Raw genomic sequence first — 16,573 nt, forward strand, 5'->3', positions numbered from 1 at the left:
TGGGAGCACATGAGAGGATGCTGTGAGCACCGAATCAACTACATGGACCGGTGAGCCTTTGTTTCAAAAAATTACCCAGTAGTGGAAAAAGCCAGGTGCACAGTCGTGTATACGAGATGACAGCTTGCATAAGAAAATGGGAAAATAAGAATCTATATGTATTCATATTTGCTTGCATTTGGTAAAGAAACACGAGGAAGATAAACTAAAAATTACTTATAAAAGGGAGGAAATCAGGGATGGGGTGAGGGTGAAACTTCTGAATATAAACGTGTTTATATTGTCCTGATTTTTGAACCATGTCAATGTATGACCTATTAAAAAATTAGGAAAAATTTGTTATGATAAACAAAAAATTATGATAAAAATTATGATAAAATTATCATATTATAGAGATATGCTAATAAAATCACCCATAACCCCATAACCCATAGCTTACCACTGATAAAATCTTAAGGTATATCTGTCCAGAATTTGGCCACACACACCAGGAGCATGTGCCTTTTTTTTTTTTTTTTTAAAGAAAACAGGATGGTAGAGTTACACAGCTTTATAACCTGCTTTATCTTCCCAATTAGTCATATATCTGGAACATCATAACATGCTCACAACACTTTAAACACACCCATATCAGCGTGTGTTTCTAGAACATCCTTTAGCTGCTTGCCTAGTATTCCACTGCAGAGCTATTCATTCATTTATTTATTCAGCCCCCATCTGTTGGAAATTTAAGTTGCTTCCAATTCCTTGCTGTTAAAACAACACTGCAATTATTCCCTCAGTATAAATATGTAGAAGTAGAATCACTATAACAACAACAAAAAGAAGTATAATCACTAGCTCAATACACAACTGTAAGGCTTTTTGATACATATAACTATTAGGCTTTAAATATCCAGGAAGAGATTCTTATGGCCTAGGAAAGCTGCCCAGGGATGTTTGCTTTATTACACGATGGTAGATCTTTGTCCAGTCACAGCTATGAGAACGATGGACCCACTTTGGATGGTTCAAGTGAAACGAACAGTGGTCACAAGTCCAAGGTCACTCCAGGACTGGTCCCTGTGATACACCGCTGTGGGTTTTATGATAGGTCTGTTAGTCAAAATTCAGAAAAGCTGGAAAATTGCGTCAGTGCTGGTACTTCTCTATATGCCCAGATGTTAATATTCCAGCAATGAACTAGTAAAAATGGTCTTCTCAATGAAATGTTACTATTCAACAAAGTAGTACAAGTTTTAAGATTAAACCTATTTCTTTTTTTAAATTTTATTTTATTGATGTATAGTTGATTTACAATGTTGTTAGTTTCTGCTGTACGGTAATGTGATCCAGTTATATATACATATATATGTATATGTGTGTGTATATACTTTTTCATATTCTTTTCCATCATGGTTTATCACAGGATACTGAATATAGTTCCCTGTGCTATGCAGTAGGACCTTATTGTTTATCCAGTCTATATATAATAGTTTGCATCTGCTAATCCCAAACTCCCACTCCATCCCTCCCTCACCCCACCCCCACCCTTGGCAACCACAAGTCTGTTCTCTATGTCTATGGGTCTGTTTCTGTTTCGTAGATAAGTTCATATTGTAGATTCCACATATAAGCAATATCATATGGTATTTTTCTTTCTCTTTCTGACTTCACTTAGTATGATGATCTCTATGTCCAACCATATTGCTGCAAATGGCATTATTTCATTCTTTTTTATGGCTGAGTAGTATTCCACTGTATATACATACCACACCTTCTTTATCCATTTATCTGTTGATGGACATTTAGGATACTTCCATGTCTTGGCTACTGTAAATAGTGCTGCTATGAACATAGGGGTGCATGTTATCTTTTTGAATTATAGTTTTGTCTGGATATTTGCCCAGGAATGAGATTGTTGGATCATATGACAACTCTATCATATGGCAACTCTACTGGATCATAGTTTTTTGAGGAACCTTCATACTGTTCTCCATAGTGGCTGCACCAATTTATACTCCTACCAACAGTGTAGGAGGGTTCCCTTTTCTCCATACCCTCTCCAGCATTTATTTGTAGACTTTTTAATGATGGCCATTCTGACTGGTGTGAGTAAACCTATTTCTTTATTTTCTTTTGAATTTTTAAGAAATGCTCTCTGCCAGGCCATTGATTTTTCTGACTGTGCTCGCTCTTGGGTTGCTTGCCTCCACCTGTGTCCTCTGACTGCGTCTACTTGCTACTCAGTGCGCATGATGAGGGCTTGAACCTGGCTCTGACCTTCATGACCCCTGTGGCACTGCCTGCAGGCCTGCTACGTCTTAAGGAATCCTTTCTGCTCCAGTTCCCCCTGCTGACCTTCTCAGGATCTCAGCTTTCAAAGCCCTAGAAAGGCAACGTGAGTGCCCAGCTCATTTCTCTATGGCCAGGTCGCTCATCCTAGGTCACTGGCCAGCCTATGCATCTGTTTTCCTCAGGTCAGATGACCACTCATGGTTGAATTCTCTGTGGCGGAACAGATGAGGTATTATGTGCTATAAAGCATGGCTGCTGTCCCCGCGGCAGGCCCCGGGAGGGGTGGTCCCCCTGGGAGGAGTGAGGGCAGGGCAGCATCTCCAGAACAGGCTGACCGAACGGGGTTCAGTAGGGGCAGGATTCTGCGGTCCAAGATGAGGAGCTCAGCCACTGATCCTCTGCAAAGATCAGCTCAGAAGAGGCCCTTGGCTATTCCTTTATCAGTGATTCCTATCACTCTTCCCTTTAAACCACTTGAAGTGAATCACTGTCCTGTGTAAATAATTTAAGAGGCACAGTTGGACTTAGCAGGAACGTGGTGGACATTTTCCTTTGGGGTCTATCCAATGGGGATAGTTCACTGAGCAAAGCGAGGTTGAGTAATGAGTGGCTGGCCTTTGCCCAGCATCTGAGAATTTCTCTGGCTTCAATGGCAAAGGTTTACAACCCTTTTTCCCAGGCCTCTCTCTTTTTCTCTAACTATTGATATCTTGAAACCCTCTGAGAGTAAGTTTGCTCTGCAAGATCCATTGATCAGGTTGGTAGCAGTTTATGGATCTAAAAATCCCTGCTTCTGGAATGAACGGCAGGCTTCCCAAGTGTGAGTTTATGGCATGACAAATGTGGTTATGGTTGGGAGCTACTAAAATTGCTTTATTCTCTCCTGCTTCTCATGGTGTCAAAAAATGACCAGTTTCACCAAAACTTTCAGATTAGATTTATATTATTTTTATCTGATATATGTTTATGTACGTCTCTAGCATGAGTGTGTGTGTGTGTATATAAATACCAGCAGATAAAAGTATACTATCTGGAGAGAAACACCATAAATAAGAACTTTTGTTCTCCTCTGCTTTTTTTCTCTTTTGAACGTTTAAAAGAATAAGTAAAAATGCACTCATAGGCACACAAATGAAGTTTTCGGGAAAGAACTTTTCAACATATGAGGAGGGGAAAAAAAACGAAAAAAAAAAAAAGACCTTCCTGTTTCTGTAAGCACCTTTATACTAAACACAATTTTTGTTCAATTCTAAGACATCCATTTCTTTAATTCTAGATTATGAAAGAAACATGCATTCCAGAGTTATGGGAATTCCAAAGTTATGGACAACTTTCAGCTACTTCACATGCAACAAATAATGGGAACCTTGTCTACCCCTAAACTTCCAGTTTTGTCAAATAGAAACCTAGGTCATGTCACAATAAGGAGCAGCATCCAAATATCTCCAGAAAATGACTGGACGTTACGTTATGGGACAGAGCTTTTAACACTCTGCCAGAAATCTTCCTACAAATGGTGATCGAGATGAAATAGTATTTTGATGCTCTATAAAAACAAGATATTAGAATGCCATTTGTGTTTTTGAGACTTGAGTCACATACCTTTCCGGTGGCTGTTGAACCCGTAAAGGAAATTTTAGACACTAGGGGATCCGTGCAAAGTGCTTCCCCTACTTCCTTGGCCTTCTTTTGAGAGCAGGGAATAACGTTGTATACACCCGGAGGAATTCCAGCCTGGTCTGCAAGCTGTAAAGAGAAACAGCAAATGTGGCAGCAAATGATCAAACTGGAAAAACAGAAAAGAGAAATAAATAGATGTTTATCTAAAAAGTAATGGCAAAAAAAACCCAACTAGGCTGACTTTAGGGACAGAATATATTTGGAACTGAAATAAGATTCTTAATAGTGCTAATGTGATATTAATATGAATGTGTTGTTGGAAGTTTCTGTATGAATTGAAGCACTATTTTATTGTGTGAGTGTGTGTGTGTGTGTGTGTGTGAGAGAGAATACATATATGTATATTTCCTAGCCCTGACACTAAAAGGCCTAGAAACAATGACCAACTAGTAGCAATGACCATCCCTAGTGCCCCAAATATACTCTTAAAATATAATTTCCTACCAGAAGAAATAAGGGCTTTCTGCAAAAATGGTTAATCCCAGGTCTGGGGCAAGAAATACATATAATAAGTCTAAAATATCTTGTCATACTAGCAAGGAAGGTCTCAAAAACTGTTAGAGTTATGTTAAAAGATAAAAGATCCAACTCGAAGAGGCTGCCATTGGCCAAAAATGGGGGCAATCTGAGCTTCATCAAAGATAATAACCACAGCAAACTGAAACTCATCAAATACGTTAAAATCTACTGGCACATAATGCTACTAACAAACTAATTGGGAACCTTAGGCAGATGACAGGAATAGATGCATTAATTTGGAAAACTGTAAATAAAAAGAAAGAATCAAACATACTGTCTTTCCTATGGGAATTTACCACTGGGTAACCACACAGGAGATGATGGGTAGCTTTGATTTATAGAAGTGGTCTGGTGAATAAATGAAAGAAAAAGGAAAGAATTCACATATCACCATTTTTGCACTCCTAATGAATTAACAGACTGAGCAGCATTGCACAGCAATGGCTGCAAATATGAAAACAGAGACACCCAGACATTACTCGCCTCCTGACAAAAGGACACAAAATGGGATCGAACCCAAGTCTAAGGAAGCGTCTGGATGCAGCTGCCAATCTGTGGAAAGCGCAGCAGACAGAGGAACACAGTGCATGGTGTGCCATCTGCAAAGCCCAGATTATGGGGAGCTCTACCGGTCAAATGTCTCACTTCTTCAAAAGATAAACTGTAAGGGACAGAAAAGGATGAAGGGGAATGTGTAGAACAGAAGAAACTCATCAAACATTCCCAATTTTAAAAAAGTGCAGGCCACTGCAGGAAGCCTGAATTTTACTCTGAGAGACATGAGAAGCTATCAGAGGGTTTTAAACAGAAGAACAAGATCTGACTGATGCAGATTGAGCTGGAGAAGGGAATGGTAAATAAGAGGTGCCCTGAATCTGAGAAATGCCCACATTTTAGTCACATTACTATGACTTAATAAAAATGATGGCTAGATATCATTTTTAGGGTAGCCTAAACAATACATTGCCTACAGATGACAGAAAACTCCCCCATCTGTTATTTTTTCTAAAAAGAACATCATCTGGGTTAAAATAATGGCTAGTGAATTAAAACACAACACCATCAAACAGGAGACGCAGGCAAAGAAGGTTTCGAAAGCCTTTCCTTCTGTCCCAGATAACATCCTTTTTTTGGACTCTGTGCAGAGAGGCTCACCGCGGCCAAGGCCAGGGCAGAGAAGGGCGTGTCCTCGGCAGGTTTCACCACTACCGTGCAGCCTGCTGCCAGGGCGGCCCCCACCTTCCTCGTGATCATGGCGCTGGGGAAATTCCACTGGATCAGAAGAGAGAGGAGGTAAGTGAGAGGAAGGACTGCCCCCTGGTCCAAAGGCAGGCAGGTTGGGAAGTTAGCCAGCAAATTCCAGTGCACAACTGCCTGGCAGAGCTGTTCTTGCACAGATGAGCTCTCAGAACACCTGGTACCTGCTGACTGCAGGGACTGGGGAGACAAAGGCTCAGAGAGAAAGGAAACACCTTCAGAGCTTAAAACAGCTCGGTGCTTTGTGACCGCCTGGAGGGGTGGGATAGGGAGGGTGGGAGGGAGGGAGACGCAAGAGGGAAGGGATGTGGGAACAGATGTATATGTATGACTGATTCACTTTGTTATAAAGCAGAAACTAATTAAAAAAACCAACAACAACAACAACAAAAAAAAAACAGTACAAAATCATCTACACTGGGGACAGCCAACTTTCTCTGTAAGGGGCCGAGTAGTAAAAATTTTAGGCGTTGTGGGATGTCCAGTTTCTGTCATGAGGACTCAAGACCACAGACAATACAGTATGTATATGAATAGGCGTGGCTCTGTCCCAATAAAACTTTATTTAAAACACAGGCAGCAGGCTGGATTTGGCCTGAGGGCCATAGTTTGCTGACCCTGTGGGGGGGAAATATTAGCAAAGGTGATTTTGAAAATGGTAGATGATATATTACCTTCCTCTCTATATATATTTATAGATAGCTCTCTGTACACATCTGTGTATCTATAGTAACTGTTTTATTTCAGCAAAAACTCATATAGTGCTTATTCTGTCCCAGGCACTGTTCTAAGCACTTTTAAACTATAATTAATTAAATCCTCATCACAACCCAATGAGGTTGGTATTTTTCTCCTCATTTGCAGGTTTGGACAAAGTGAGACACAGCAGTTAAGCAATTTGCTCAAGGTCACACAGCTAGTGAAGAGTCGGCTCTGAGTCAACCCTGGTCAGTCTAGGCAGTGAGGGGGGCAGTTCTCTGTAACTGTGGTGAGCAGGGAAAGAGAAGCAGTCTTGACCAGCTGGCAGACATTGTAGAGAAGTTAACATGGGATCTAGAAGGTGGGCCCAAGAAAGGCAGTTCATGTAGAGAAAGCTGGGCGCCCCACAAGTATACTGCAGCCCTCTCCAGGCAGACACAATATCTTATTTTTTAGCCTTTTTACTTTCAGAACCTGGCCCAGTGCCTGCTGGTAGATACATAAATACTTTGCTGTTGATGATAACCATAAATTAAGCATAAAATTTTCTCAAAACTAACTATAGCACATTTAAAAATTGTCAAATCTTAAGTCTTTTTAAAACATGATAAATACCAGAAGATCTTTTTAGATGTACTAGGCAATGCCAAAAGAAGCCTTTATGCTAAGTCAGAGAAGCCCCTGGGTCCTCCAGTGGGTCATCCCCCTTCTGCAGGCATTGGAAACGCCCCCTGGCCACCATTACACCTCTCACACCTGTCGCAGAGGACCAGGAAACACACCTCCACATGCAGCAATGGCATCAGAAAGCCAAGAACAGGTGACAGAGCTAACAGGATGAGCACACCTGCTCAAACCCCACTCAACCTCCTCCCCTAGGATCTTGCAGATACTGCCACATACTGGGGTGATGACTGCGGCCACACCGAGGGGCTGCTTGAGGACCAGGGCCCGTTTTTCTTTTGCTGGGGTGTAGATAATGTCTCCGTAAACGCGGCGGGCTTCCTCTGAAAACCACTCCAGGAAATTTGCAGAATAGAGAATTTCTCCCTGTGCCTCCTTTAGTGGCTTTCCCTAAATTAAATCAGAAAAGGACACACTCATTACCTTCTAATAACGAAAGCATGATTCTGAGTTTCTAAATTCTTCAAGGATGCAAGCAGAGCAGAAAAGTCTCCCATTACAAAACGCACAGGGTAGTTGAGAGATTTCTAATGAGAAATGGAATATTTCCTGCCACATCAGTAAACAAAGGATGTCACAGTCATCAGCGATTTGCAGCCCTCCAATGTGAGCTGGTGAGCCTTGAGTGAACTCAGGATGTGAAAACACAGGATACTGGCCCCAGAGAGCTGAGGTGCATATCAAAGGAATGATTTCAGTAAGCCCAGACTCTTGCATCTTCCCATACAAAGAAAAGCGCTCAATTCCTTAACTTGGGATCTGGTTTTCTTTACAATAATCTTTTGACATTCAGACGACCTGCTCTTTGTTGCAAAACTTCTGTATAACCTGGCTCTGCACTTCACCTCCTCGGAGCAGGTTCTCTCAGGGTTACTTGAGATGCTGCCTCCTGGGCTTGAGGTCCTAAAAATTCCGCCGAATGAAACAAAACTCTCAACTTTTAGGTTGTGAATATATTTTAAGTCAACACTAACCTCAGTATGAGTCTTAGAAAGCAGAATCACAAATGGGGATGGAAGGAAGCCTGCCAGGCTGATAGTTGAGTAGGATAATCAAATAGTAAGTTTAGAAACCCCATTAGGGGACTGTAGATAGAGAGGGACTTCGGGGGGCTTTGGGAGACCACAGTAAGGTTAATGATCACTCAGGAAAGTAATGGGAAAATCCTGAAACAATGTGGGCTTGTTTGACTCATAAAGCCGAACAACTAAGCATCAAAGCCAGATTGGCTTGCTTAACAACAAAATCAAGCTAACTTGATTAGCAACAAAATCATACAAAAGAAGCATGAGACATGCCCCCAAACAATAAAACAATGGTGGCATGAGACCTACAACCTGCCCGGTGGTGTTATCAAGTTAATGACCCCCAGCACATGCTCTGTGCACACAAAAAAATCATTTATGGAAAGGACATTTCAAAGTGAAAGACCCTCATTGTAGTGAGACCTGAAATAATTTTTCCAAAGTGCCATGACAGTCCTGGCCTGACCACGTAGGGACAAAAAACCCAAAGTGGAGGTGGAGCCGATGACGGAAACATGATACCTACTCAAGAAAGACAAAGACTGTCTTCTCCCCTCCCCTCTCTTCCTTTGATCATAAAAATGTAATCCACTAAGTACTTGGGGCAGCGCAATGCTTACCTGCCCGCTTGTAAGCCTCACAAGCAACCTATTAAATCACTTAAAAAAAATAAATTTATATATTTATTTATTTATGGGTGTGTTGGGTCTTTGCTGCTGCACACGGGCTTTCTCTAGTTGAGGCGAGTGGGGGCTGCTCTTCGTTGCGGTGCATGGGCTTCTCATCGCGGTGGCTTCTTGTTGCAGAGCACAGGCTCTAGGCGCACGGGCTTCAGTAGTTGTGGCACGTGGGCTCAGTAGTTGTGGTTCATGGGCTCTAGAGTGCAGGCTCAGTAGTTGTGGCTCACTGGGTTAGTTGCTCTGTGGCATGTGGGATCTTCCCAGACCAGGGCTCGAACCCGTGTCCCCTGCATTGGCAGGCAGATTCTTAACCACTGCGCCACTAGGGAAGTCCTAAATCACTTCTTATCTATCACTTTGCCTCTCGTTGAATTGTTTCTGTGCTGAGACATAAAGGACCAGGCTCCTTGGAGCCCTCCGAAATGACACCTAATGGTTTCAAGACCACCCTGGGCCACAATCGTCATTTGCATTCTCAATATGTTTACAATTAGGAGGAGGTACCTAGAATTGCCTCTTCAATTTTTTTTCCTTCTAACATCTTCTAAATGTTGTGAACGGTGGAAAGTAATTTATTAGAGCAACCAAAAAACTGGTACCTTTGAAAATGTACAAAAACAACATGAAAAATCAATCAAAGCAGTCACATGCTAAAAACCTGGAATGGTGGAAAAGCAGTATTCACACAGTTCCACTCTAAATCTATTTCTTGCATATTATTAAATAGGCGTGCCTGACTTAATTTTGTGCCCAAAATAAGAATTAGCTGATATCTGATCATTAGGCAAGGAATTCACCTTTTCTTTAGCTACAGCACTGAAGTTAGAGGCTTCCCCATGCTTCAGTCTAAGAACTCCTAGACAATTTCTTCAGGTAGTAAATTAGGGTCCTGAACTTACACTTTCAGCTGTGATTATCTTGGCAAGGTCATCCTTATTTTGTATCATTAAGTCGTACCATTTCCGAAGTAAAGAACTCCTCTCCTGAAAAATAATTAAAAAATAAATAGTAAAATGCCAAGTGTAAGAGAGACTATTAAATAATCTTCAGTTTCCTAAAATATTTGCTGTGTGGTCTCATTCTTGGGGAGACATACATTGACCTTTCCTTTTTTTTAACTGAGGTATAATTGACATACATTATATTTGTTTCAGGTGTTCTTTGACAAGTAATAACAAAGATCCAATTTCAAGTTGCATCTAACAAGGTGTGCGGAGTCATAAATTGTGAGAAAAAAGTTCTGTGGAACAGCTGTTATTATTTATGGTAAATATGAATAACTTGAATTTCACCACACTAAGGTATAGTTTCTTACTTTAAAAAAAAAAGTCATGTTTAATTGCAGTGAAATACACATAAAATTTGCCATCTTAATCATTTTTAAGTATGCAGTTCAGTGGCATTAAGCACATTCACAGTGTTGTGCAACAATCACCACCGTCCATCTCCAGAATGCTTTTCATCTTGCAGAACGGAGACTCTGTACCTGTTAAACAACAACTCTCCACTCCCCGCAGCCTCTGACAACCACGATTCTTCTTTCTGTCTCTATGAATTTGACTATGCTAGGTACCTTATATAGGTAGAATCATACAGCCTTTGTCCCGTGACTGGCTTATTTCACTCAACACAATGTCCTCAAGTATAGTTCTTTATTTTAATGACTCACTGGCTAGTTAAATTTGTCCCACAAACTGGGGTGGAAGTTGCAGGGTGTGTAAGGCATCTGAAGGGGTTTTGTACACTTAAGAGGGCCCAAGCACAACACCATGTATGTACTTGATGCCACTGAACGGTACACTTGCAAATGGGTAAAATGGTAAATTTTATGTTATGTACATTTTATCACAATTTTTTTAAATTTCCAAAGATAAAAGGATGAATGAATAAATTGGATTATTAAGTATATTATGGAAGAAATGGTTTCTTAAAAAAAATTTTTTAAAGGAACTCATAAAACCATTAAAAAAAAGAGAGCCCAGAGAATCCAGGTCAACCAGGCCACACAGAGGTGCCCCGAAGGAAGATGTGCCCCCGAGCTCTGGCTTCCTGCATCCAAACAGGTGTATCCGAAGCAAAGGAGAATCTTTGGTTTATTCCTACCTGCCTGAAAGGTTGCCCACAGCAACGAGCAAACCTGGTTTGTCAGTCTGTCAGCCTAATCCATCCAGCAGGTGTTAAGATTTAAATTATTTTCTCATTCCACTCATGAGCAGGGAGCCTGAGACTGTAAACACCACTAACCATCTTTCTCTGGGTTCTTTCCCTTCCCTATTTTGGATAAGCTAATAAGCTTCGTTATCTTAGCTCTCAAGGGTGTTGTTGAGATGAAGTCTTCTGAATCTCAAACCCCCAGAAAACAGGCATTGACAGCTCTTAAAACAGTATTACTACAGTAATTTCACCCTCACTCTGTGCAATACTGGTTAAGAATCTGATGACTGTGGGCCTGTGTGCTGTGACTTATCCTGGGTAAGAAAGGAGAGACTGAAATCTAGGAGGCCTGGCTTAGAGAAAAAAAAGAAATATGAGTAAATGGCCTGCAAGGAATAGAGCGCCACACATAGTCTGAGAGAGGATGAGAGAAGACCATGGAACAGCATGAGAATGGTAAGAATGAAAAGCAGATTCTGCTTGCTGGCAGAAAACCCAAGGTCCAGTCTGAACACAGAAACCAGCAGAGGCCACAAATTGCCCTCAGTGTGCACGGCCCGTGTTATGGGTTAGTTGCGCCTGCCCAAAAAAAGGTGTATTGGAGTCCCAATTCCCAGCACCTCAGAGATGGGGAGATGGGGTCTTGACACAGGTCATCAAGTGAAGACAAGGTCATCAGGATGGGCCTTGTTTGGAGATGGGGTCTTGATAGAGGTCATCAAGTTAAGACAAGGTCATCGGGATGGGCCCTAACCCACTATGACTGATGTCCTTATAAAAGGGAAATTTGGACAAGAAAGAAGCACGCACAGAGGAAAGATGACACAGAGAGACACAGGGAGAAGATGGCCATCTATAAGCCAAGGAGAGAGACCTGGAACCGTTCCTTCCCTCAGAGCCCTCAGAACGAACCAACCCTGCCGACACCTTGATTTCAGGCTTCTTGCCTCTGGAACTGAGGTGACACATTTCTGTGGTTTAAACCACCAAGTTTGTGGTACTCTGTGACGCCAGCCCCAGGAAACTACTCCAGCCTTTGTAAGGAGCTGAGTAAGTGTGCAGGACTCAGACAGGGGGCTGGGGAGGCTGGTGGTAGATGGAGTAATGTGGGGCTCAAATCCCAGGCCCTCCACTTGAGCAAGAGTGAAGTTACAGAACCAGGATCCTCCGTAAGCCAGTTTCCTCACGCACAGCGTGGCTCGACTATCTACCTCACAGGGCCATTGAAAGGACTAAACAAGATGCACGTGAAGCACCAAGAACAGCACTCAGCTGTGGAAGGCACAATAACGGCCCTCAAAGAGGTCCTCATCCTAATCCTTGGAACCTGTGAACATATTACTTTACAAGGCAGAAGGGATTCTGCCTACGTGATTAAGTACAGGACCTTGCGGTAAGGAGATGATCCTGAATTACCCAGGTGGGCCCAGTGTAACCAACGAGGATGGCTATAAGAGGGAGTGAGGCGGGTCAGAGGCAGAGTGCGCGATGTGATACAGAAGTAGAGGTTGGAGTGCTCCGGGGCCACAGACCACAGACTGCGGGCGGCTTCTAGAATCTGGAAAAGGCAAGGAAAGCCCTAGAGTTCCTGAAGGAATGCAGCCCTGCGAACCCGTTTTGGACTTCTGGCCTCCAGAACTGTAAGAATAAGTTTGTGTTGTTGCGTTTTGTTAAGTCCCTGAGTTTGGGGTGATTTGTTGCAGCAGGCCACAAGAAAGTAATGCATCAGCTTGTGAGGCGGTCAGTAGACGCGTCAGTAACCGTCTTCCCCTGAACTCCTCCAGGAGTTCACAAGGTGGAGAAAGGAGGGCATAAAAGGCGTGAAAAGAAAGACGTGAAGTAATGCAAAAGGTGTCAAGGGGAAGGGCGAGACCAGGGTACGGGCCGTGCTACGGGTTCAGGGGAGAGACACGGAAGGCTGTGTGGTCCAACGGGCGCCACGGCAGAAATAATACACGAGCCAGACCCCAGGAATGGCGGGACGTGAGTGGGCCTAGAGAGGAAAACAGAAAATAGCTGGGGGGCAGCGGGGCGAGCAGCAGAGGCCTCGGGGCAAGAAAGCTGCCTTACAAGCTGCGTTTGCACCCCACCGTCCAAGCTGCAGAGGTGGACCCGGCTTCCTTAGAAAGCCTATCTCACCACTTCCTTAGTAAGATGCTCCAAGGTCCTTTCAAGAAGCCTCAGGGAAGACCACCTGACTGCACCTGGAAGAGCTCCAGGGCACTGTAACACCCCTGCACGGCAGGCTTGAGGCTGCGGGCCCCGGTGGGGCTCCCAAACAACGGCAGAGGGCCCAGGGCTCAGCCTCGACGCCCACCCTTCCTGTAAGCTCGCCACTCCCACAGCTGTAAGCGCTATGCGTGTTGTCTCTAGTTCAGGCCTCCCCCTCCTGACTCAGGTAGCCAACATCCTACTTTAATACCCTCACTTGGTGACTAACAACATCTCAGACTCAATGTGTCCAAAGCTGAGCTCCGAGTCTCGCCCCCTTCCTGTCTCTGGATAGTTACTCCTTCCTTCCAGTGGCTCTGGCCAGGAGCCCTGGGGTCATCATTCCATCCTGTCTTTCTCTCCCACCTGTCTGTAATCATCTGTCAGGGAATGCAGTTGCCTCTACCTTCAAAATGTATCCTTTATCAGAACACTCCTCACCGCCTGCACGGCTCCCACCCTAGTGCAGGTCCATTAGCATCTCCCACATGAATCACTGCCACAGCCTCCTAGCCCTCTGGGCTTCCACCATTGCCCCCCCTTCAAGCCTATTCTCCACACTGTGAATAGACTGAAACCCTTTGAAATGGAGCCCCGCCTCACTCGCAGTAAAACCCCACTCAGTCCTTAAAATAGCTCCGTAGCCCACTGGCTCCAGCACCCTCCTCCTAAGACTCTCCCCCCACGTTAGTTCCCTCAGCACACGGGCTTCCTTGCTGATCTACACCTGTGTCAGCCATGCCCCTGACTCAGGATTTTTGCTCCAGCTGAATTCCCTTGCCTCCTTTGGTCTTTGTGTCTCATGTCCTCAATGAGGCCTACCCTGATGTTACAGGGTCCCCCCCAATTCATATAACCCCTCAGTACCTCAGAATGTGACTGCATTTGGAGATAGGGTCTTGAAAGAGGTTTTGTTTTTTGTGGTACGCGGGCCTCTCACTGTTGTGGCCTCTCCCGTTGCGGAGCACAGGCTCAGCGGCCGTGGCTTACGGGCCCAGCCGCTCCGCCGCATGTGGGATCCTCCTGGACCGGGGCACAGACCCGTGTCCCCCGCATCGGCAGGCGGACTCTCAACCACTGCGCCACCAGGGAAGCCCGAAAGAGTTTTTAAAGGTTAAATGAGGTCATTAGGGTGGATCCTAACCCAATATAACTAGTGTCTTCACAAGAAGAGACTAGGACACTGACAAGTTCAGAGGCAGAAGCATGTGAAGATGGGGGACGACGGCCATCTACAAGCCAGAGAGAGGGGCCTCAGAAGAAACCAACCCTGCCCACACCTAGAAAGCAGATTTCTAGCTTCCAGAACTTTGAGACCAGAAATTCCTATTGTTTAAACCACCTAGTCTGTTATACTCTTATGGCGGCCCTAGCAAACCAATACACCTGCCCACACTACCTATTTTGCATCTTGCCCCTTTTCTCTGGCCTCTGATCCTCTTAGCCTTCCTTCTCTACCTTTTTTTCCCCTCATAGCATCCATCACATCTAACATATTTGTTTAGCTATGTTTTGTTTACAGGTTAGAACTCCCCTCCCACCCCTCACCCCCAAGTGAACTCCAAGAGGGCAGGAATCTTTCTTTTGTTGATTGTTGTATCGCAAGCACCTCCCACAGTGCGTGGCATAGCAGTTGCCCAGACAGTATCTAATGGATGAATGAAAGCTATGACTCCCTCGGGTACTTGGACCTTATTGCTGGATTTGTATCTTCCTTCAGAGGGAGGATGCTGAAGGACAGGGTGGACAGTCACTTCACTGACTCCACTGGGTGGTGGACAGTCACTGGGCTGACTCCAGGTGTCACATAATAAATGCTCTAACAGCCCCCATCCCGCACCCCCAATTCTCCACTATTCTCTATGTCAGTTAATAGATGGAGCTCTCTAATCAGGCCCCAAACCTGGAGACTGGTCCCTTCCCCTGCTCGATTCTTTTCCCCAGTTCTCTCCACTGCCGAGTTCGTGACTTGAGCCCGGGGCACTCACTACCAGCCTCCTCGTGGACCACTGAAGCAGCCGGGGAGGTGCTTCAGATGCTCTGAAGTCACTCGTGCTCTCACATTCCCTGACCCTTCCCGCCCTCCACCCCCAACACACATAAACGCACGCACGCACCGGACTGCTAGCTTGTAATCGCATGTTGGTGTTCTGCCTCACCTACTGGATACTTTATGAGGCTTGAGGCCGGGGCTGTGCTCCCTAGCGTCGGCACAGGGCTTGGCACAAAGCCGACGCTCCAAACGGATTTCTTGGCCATCTCTTTTCTTGTTACCATGACTTTCCGCGTGGTGTATCCCGGAGCATTGGGGAGGGGGAGGTGACAGCTGGTTTCACTAGAGGGCAAAGCCCGATCGCCCCCTGGACCCGGCGTGCACTCACCTTGGCCGAGACCCCCCTCCAGCTGCAGAAAGCCTCGTAGGCGGCACGCACGGCGGCGCGGGCCTCGGGTACCCCGCAGTCGGCCACCAAGCCCAGCTCGGCGCCGCTGGCTGGGTCGTGCACCGGGAAGGTGGCGGCGGCCGAGAGCCAGCTGCCGCCCACGAAGCCGTCGGTGCGCAGCAGGGCCGAGGAAAGGCCCGCCGGGCCCCGGGCGTAGCCGCGAATCCGGGCCACCGGGTAGTCGGCGCGGGGGCGGAGGACCCGGCTGGGAGGCGTCCGCGGGAGGTGCAGGGCCAGGCAGCTCCGCAGCCGAAAACAGGTCGCCATGGCCCAGGCGGCGGCGGCAGGAAGCAGGCAAGCGAGCGTGCGCACCCGAGTGCAGGGATCCAGGCGGCGGCGGGGACGCGCCGGGTGGCGGCGGACGCGGGCTGAAGGTGGCCGAGGCGCGGAGCAGCGCCCTCTCCCCGCGCTCTTCGCTCTGCATCTCCGCGCACTCTAGACCTTAACCCTGAGCGCCTGGCGGCTTGGCTTCCTGCGCGACCTGGGAAGGGTCGCTGGGAGAGGCACCTGAGGACCGCCGTGCCGTCACCTTTGTCCCTCTCGTTTGTCTAACTTTTCCTTAGCTCCTCAACCGCTGCAAGAGAACCGCTCCCTCTCTCCACCACTCCCTCAAACCGGCATTCCCCCGCCACCGGAATATGTGCTTGGCCCATGGATATGCTGGTGTCTGCCCCAGCTTCTAAGGACGTGATCACGATTCTTTATTGCCATAGCTCCTGTGCACTTAGGATTTGGGGCGAGGGTTCTCCGAGGGGGTGCAGTGTGGTCCACCGTTCTGCTGCCTGGATGCTTTTCTGGGTGGGTGTCTAAGTGTTCTGTCCATTAACTGGGAGCAAGCAGAGGTGCCCATGATATAAGCGCCTTTGGAGACGAACAGACTTGGATCTAAGCTCAGAATCTGTTGTTGGCAAGCTGTGTGACCTTCTACAAGTTATTTAACCTCCTT

The 16,573-nt window shown here is 45.7% G+C and overlaps 2 protein-coding genes across 2 annotated transcripts in view; one reads left to right on the top strand and one right to left on the bottom strand.

The window, feature by feature from the left end:
• The window catches only part of ALDH5A1 (aldehyde dehydrogenase 5 family member A1), a gene marked incomplete at its 5' end in the record, with an annotated part of 28,036 nt that extends 12,142 nt beyond the window's left edge, over positions 1 to 15,894 (bottom strand). Inside the window, 5 exons of the mRNA XM_079712433.1 lie at positions 3,880 to 4,023; positions 5,632 to 5,748; positions 7,336 to 7,506; positions 9,721 to 9,804; positions 15,568 to 15,894. Coding sequence (XP_079568559.1) covers positions 3,880 to 4,023; positions 5,632 to 5,748; positions 7,336 to 7,506; positions 9,721 to 9,804; positions 15,568 to 15,894 — 843 coding nt within the window. The remainder of the gene's footprint in view (positions 1 to 3,879; positions 4,024 to 5,631; positions 5,749 to 7,335; positions 7,507 to 9,720; positions 9,805 to 15,567) is intronic.
• GPLD1 (glycosylphosphatidylinositol specific phospholipase D1) overlaps positions 5,729 to 16,573 on the top strand; it is a gene marked incomplete at both ends in the record, with an annotated part of 63,784 nt that continues 52,939 nt past the window's right edge. The window contains one exon of the mRNA XM_079712431.1: positions 5,729 to 5,769. Coding sequence (XP_079568557.1) covers positions 5,729 to 5,769 — 41 coding nt within the window. The remainder of the gene's footprint in view (positions 5,770 to 16,573) is intronic.

The sequence above is a fragment of the Hyperoodon ampullatus genome (genome assembly GCF_949752795.1).
Source record: "Hyperoodon ampullatus genome assembly, chromosome: 10".
Lineage (NCBI taxonomy): Eukaryota > Metazoa > Chordata > Mammalia > Artiodactyla > Ziphiidae > Hyperoodon > Hyperoodon ampullatus.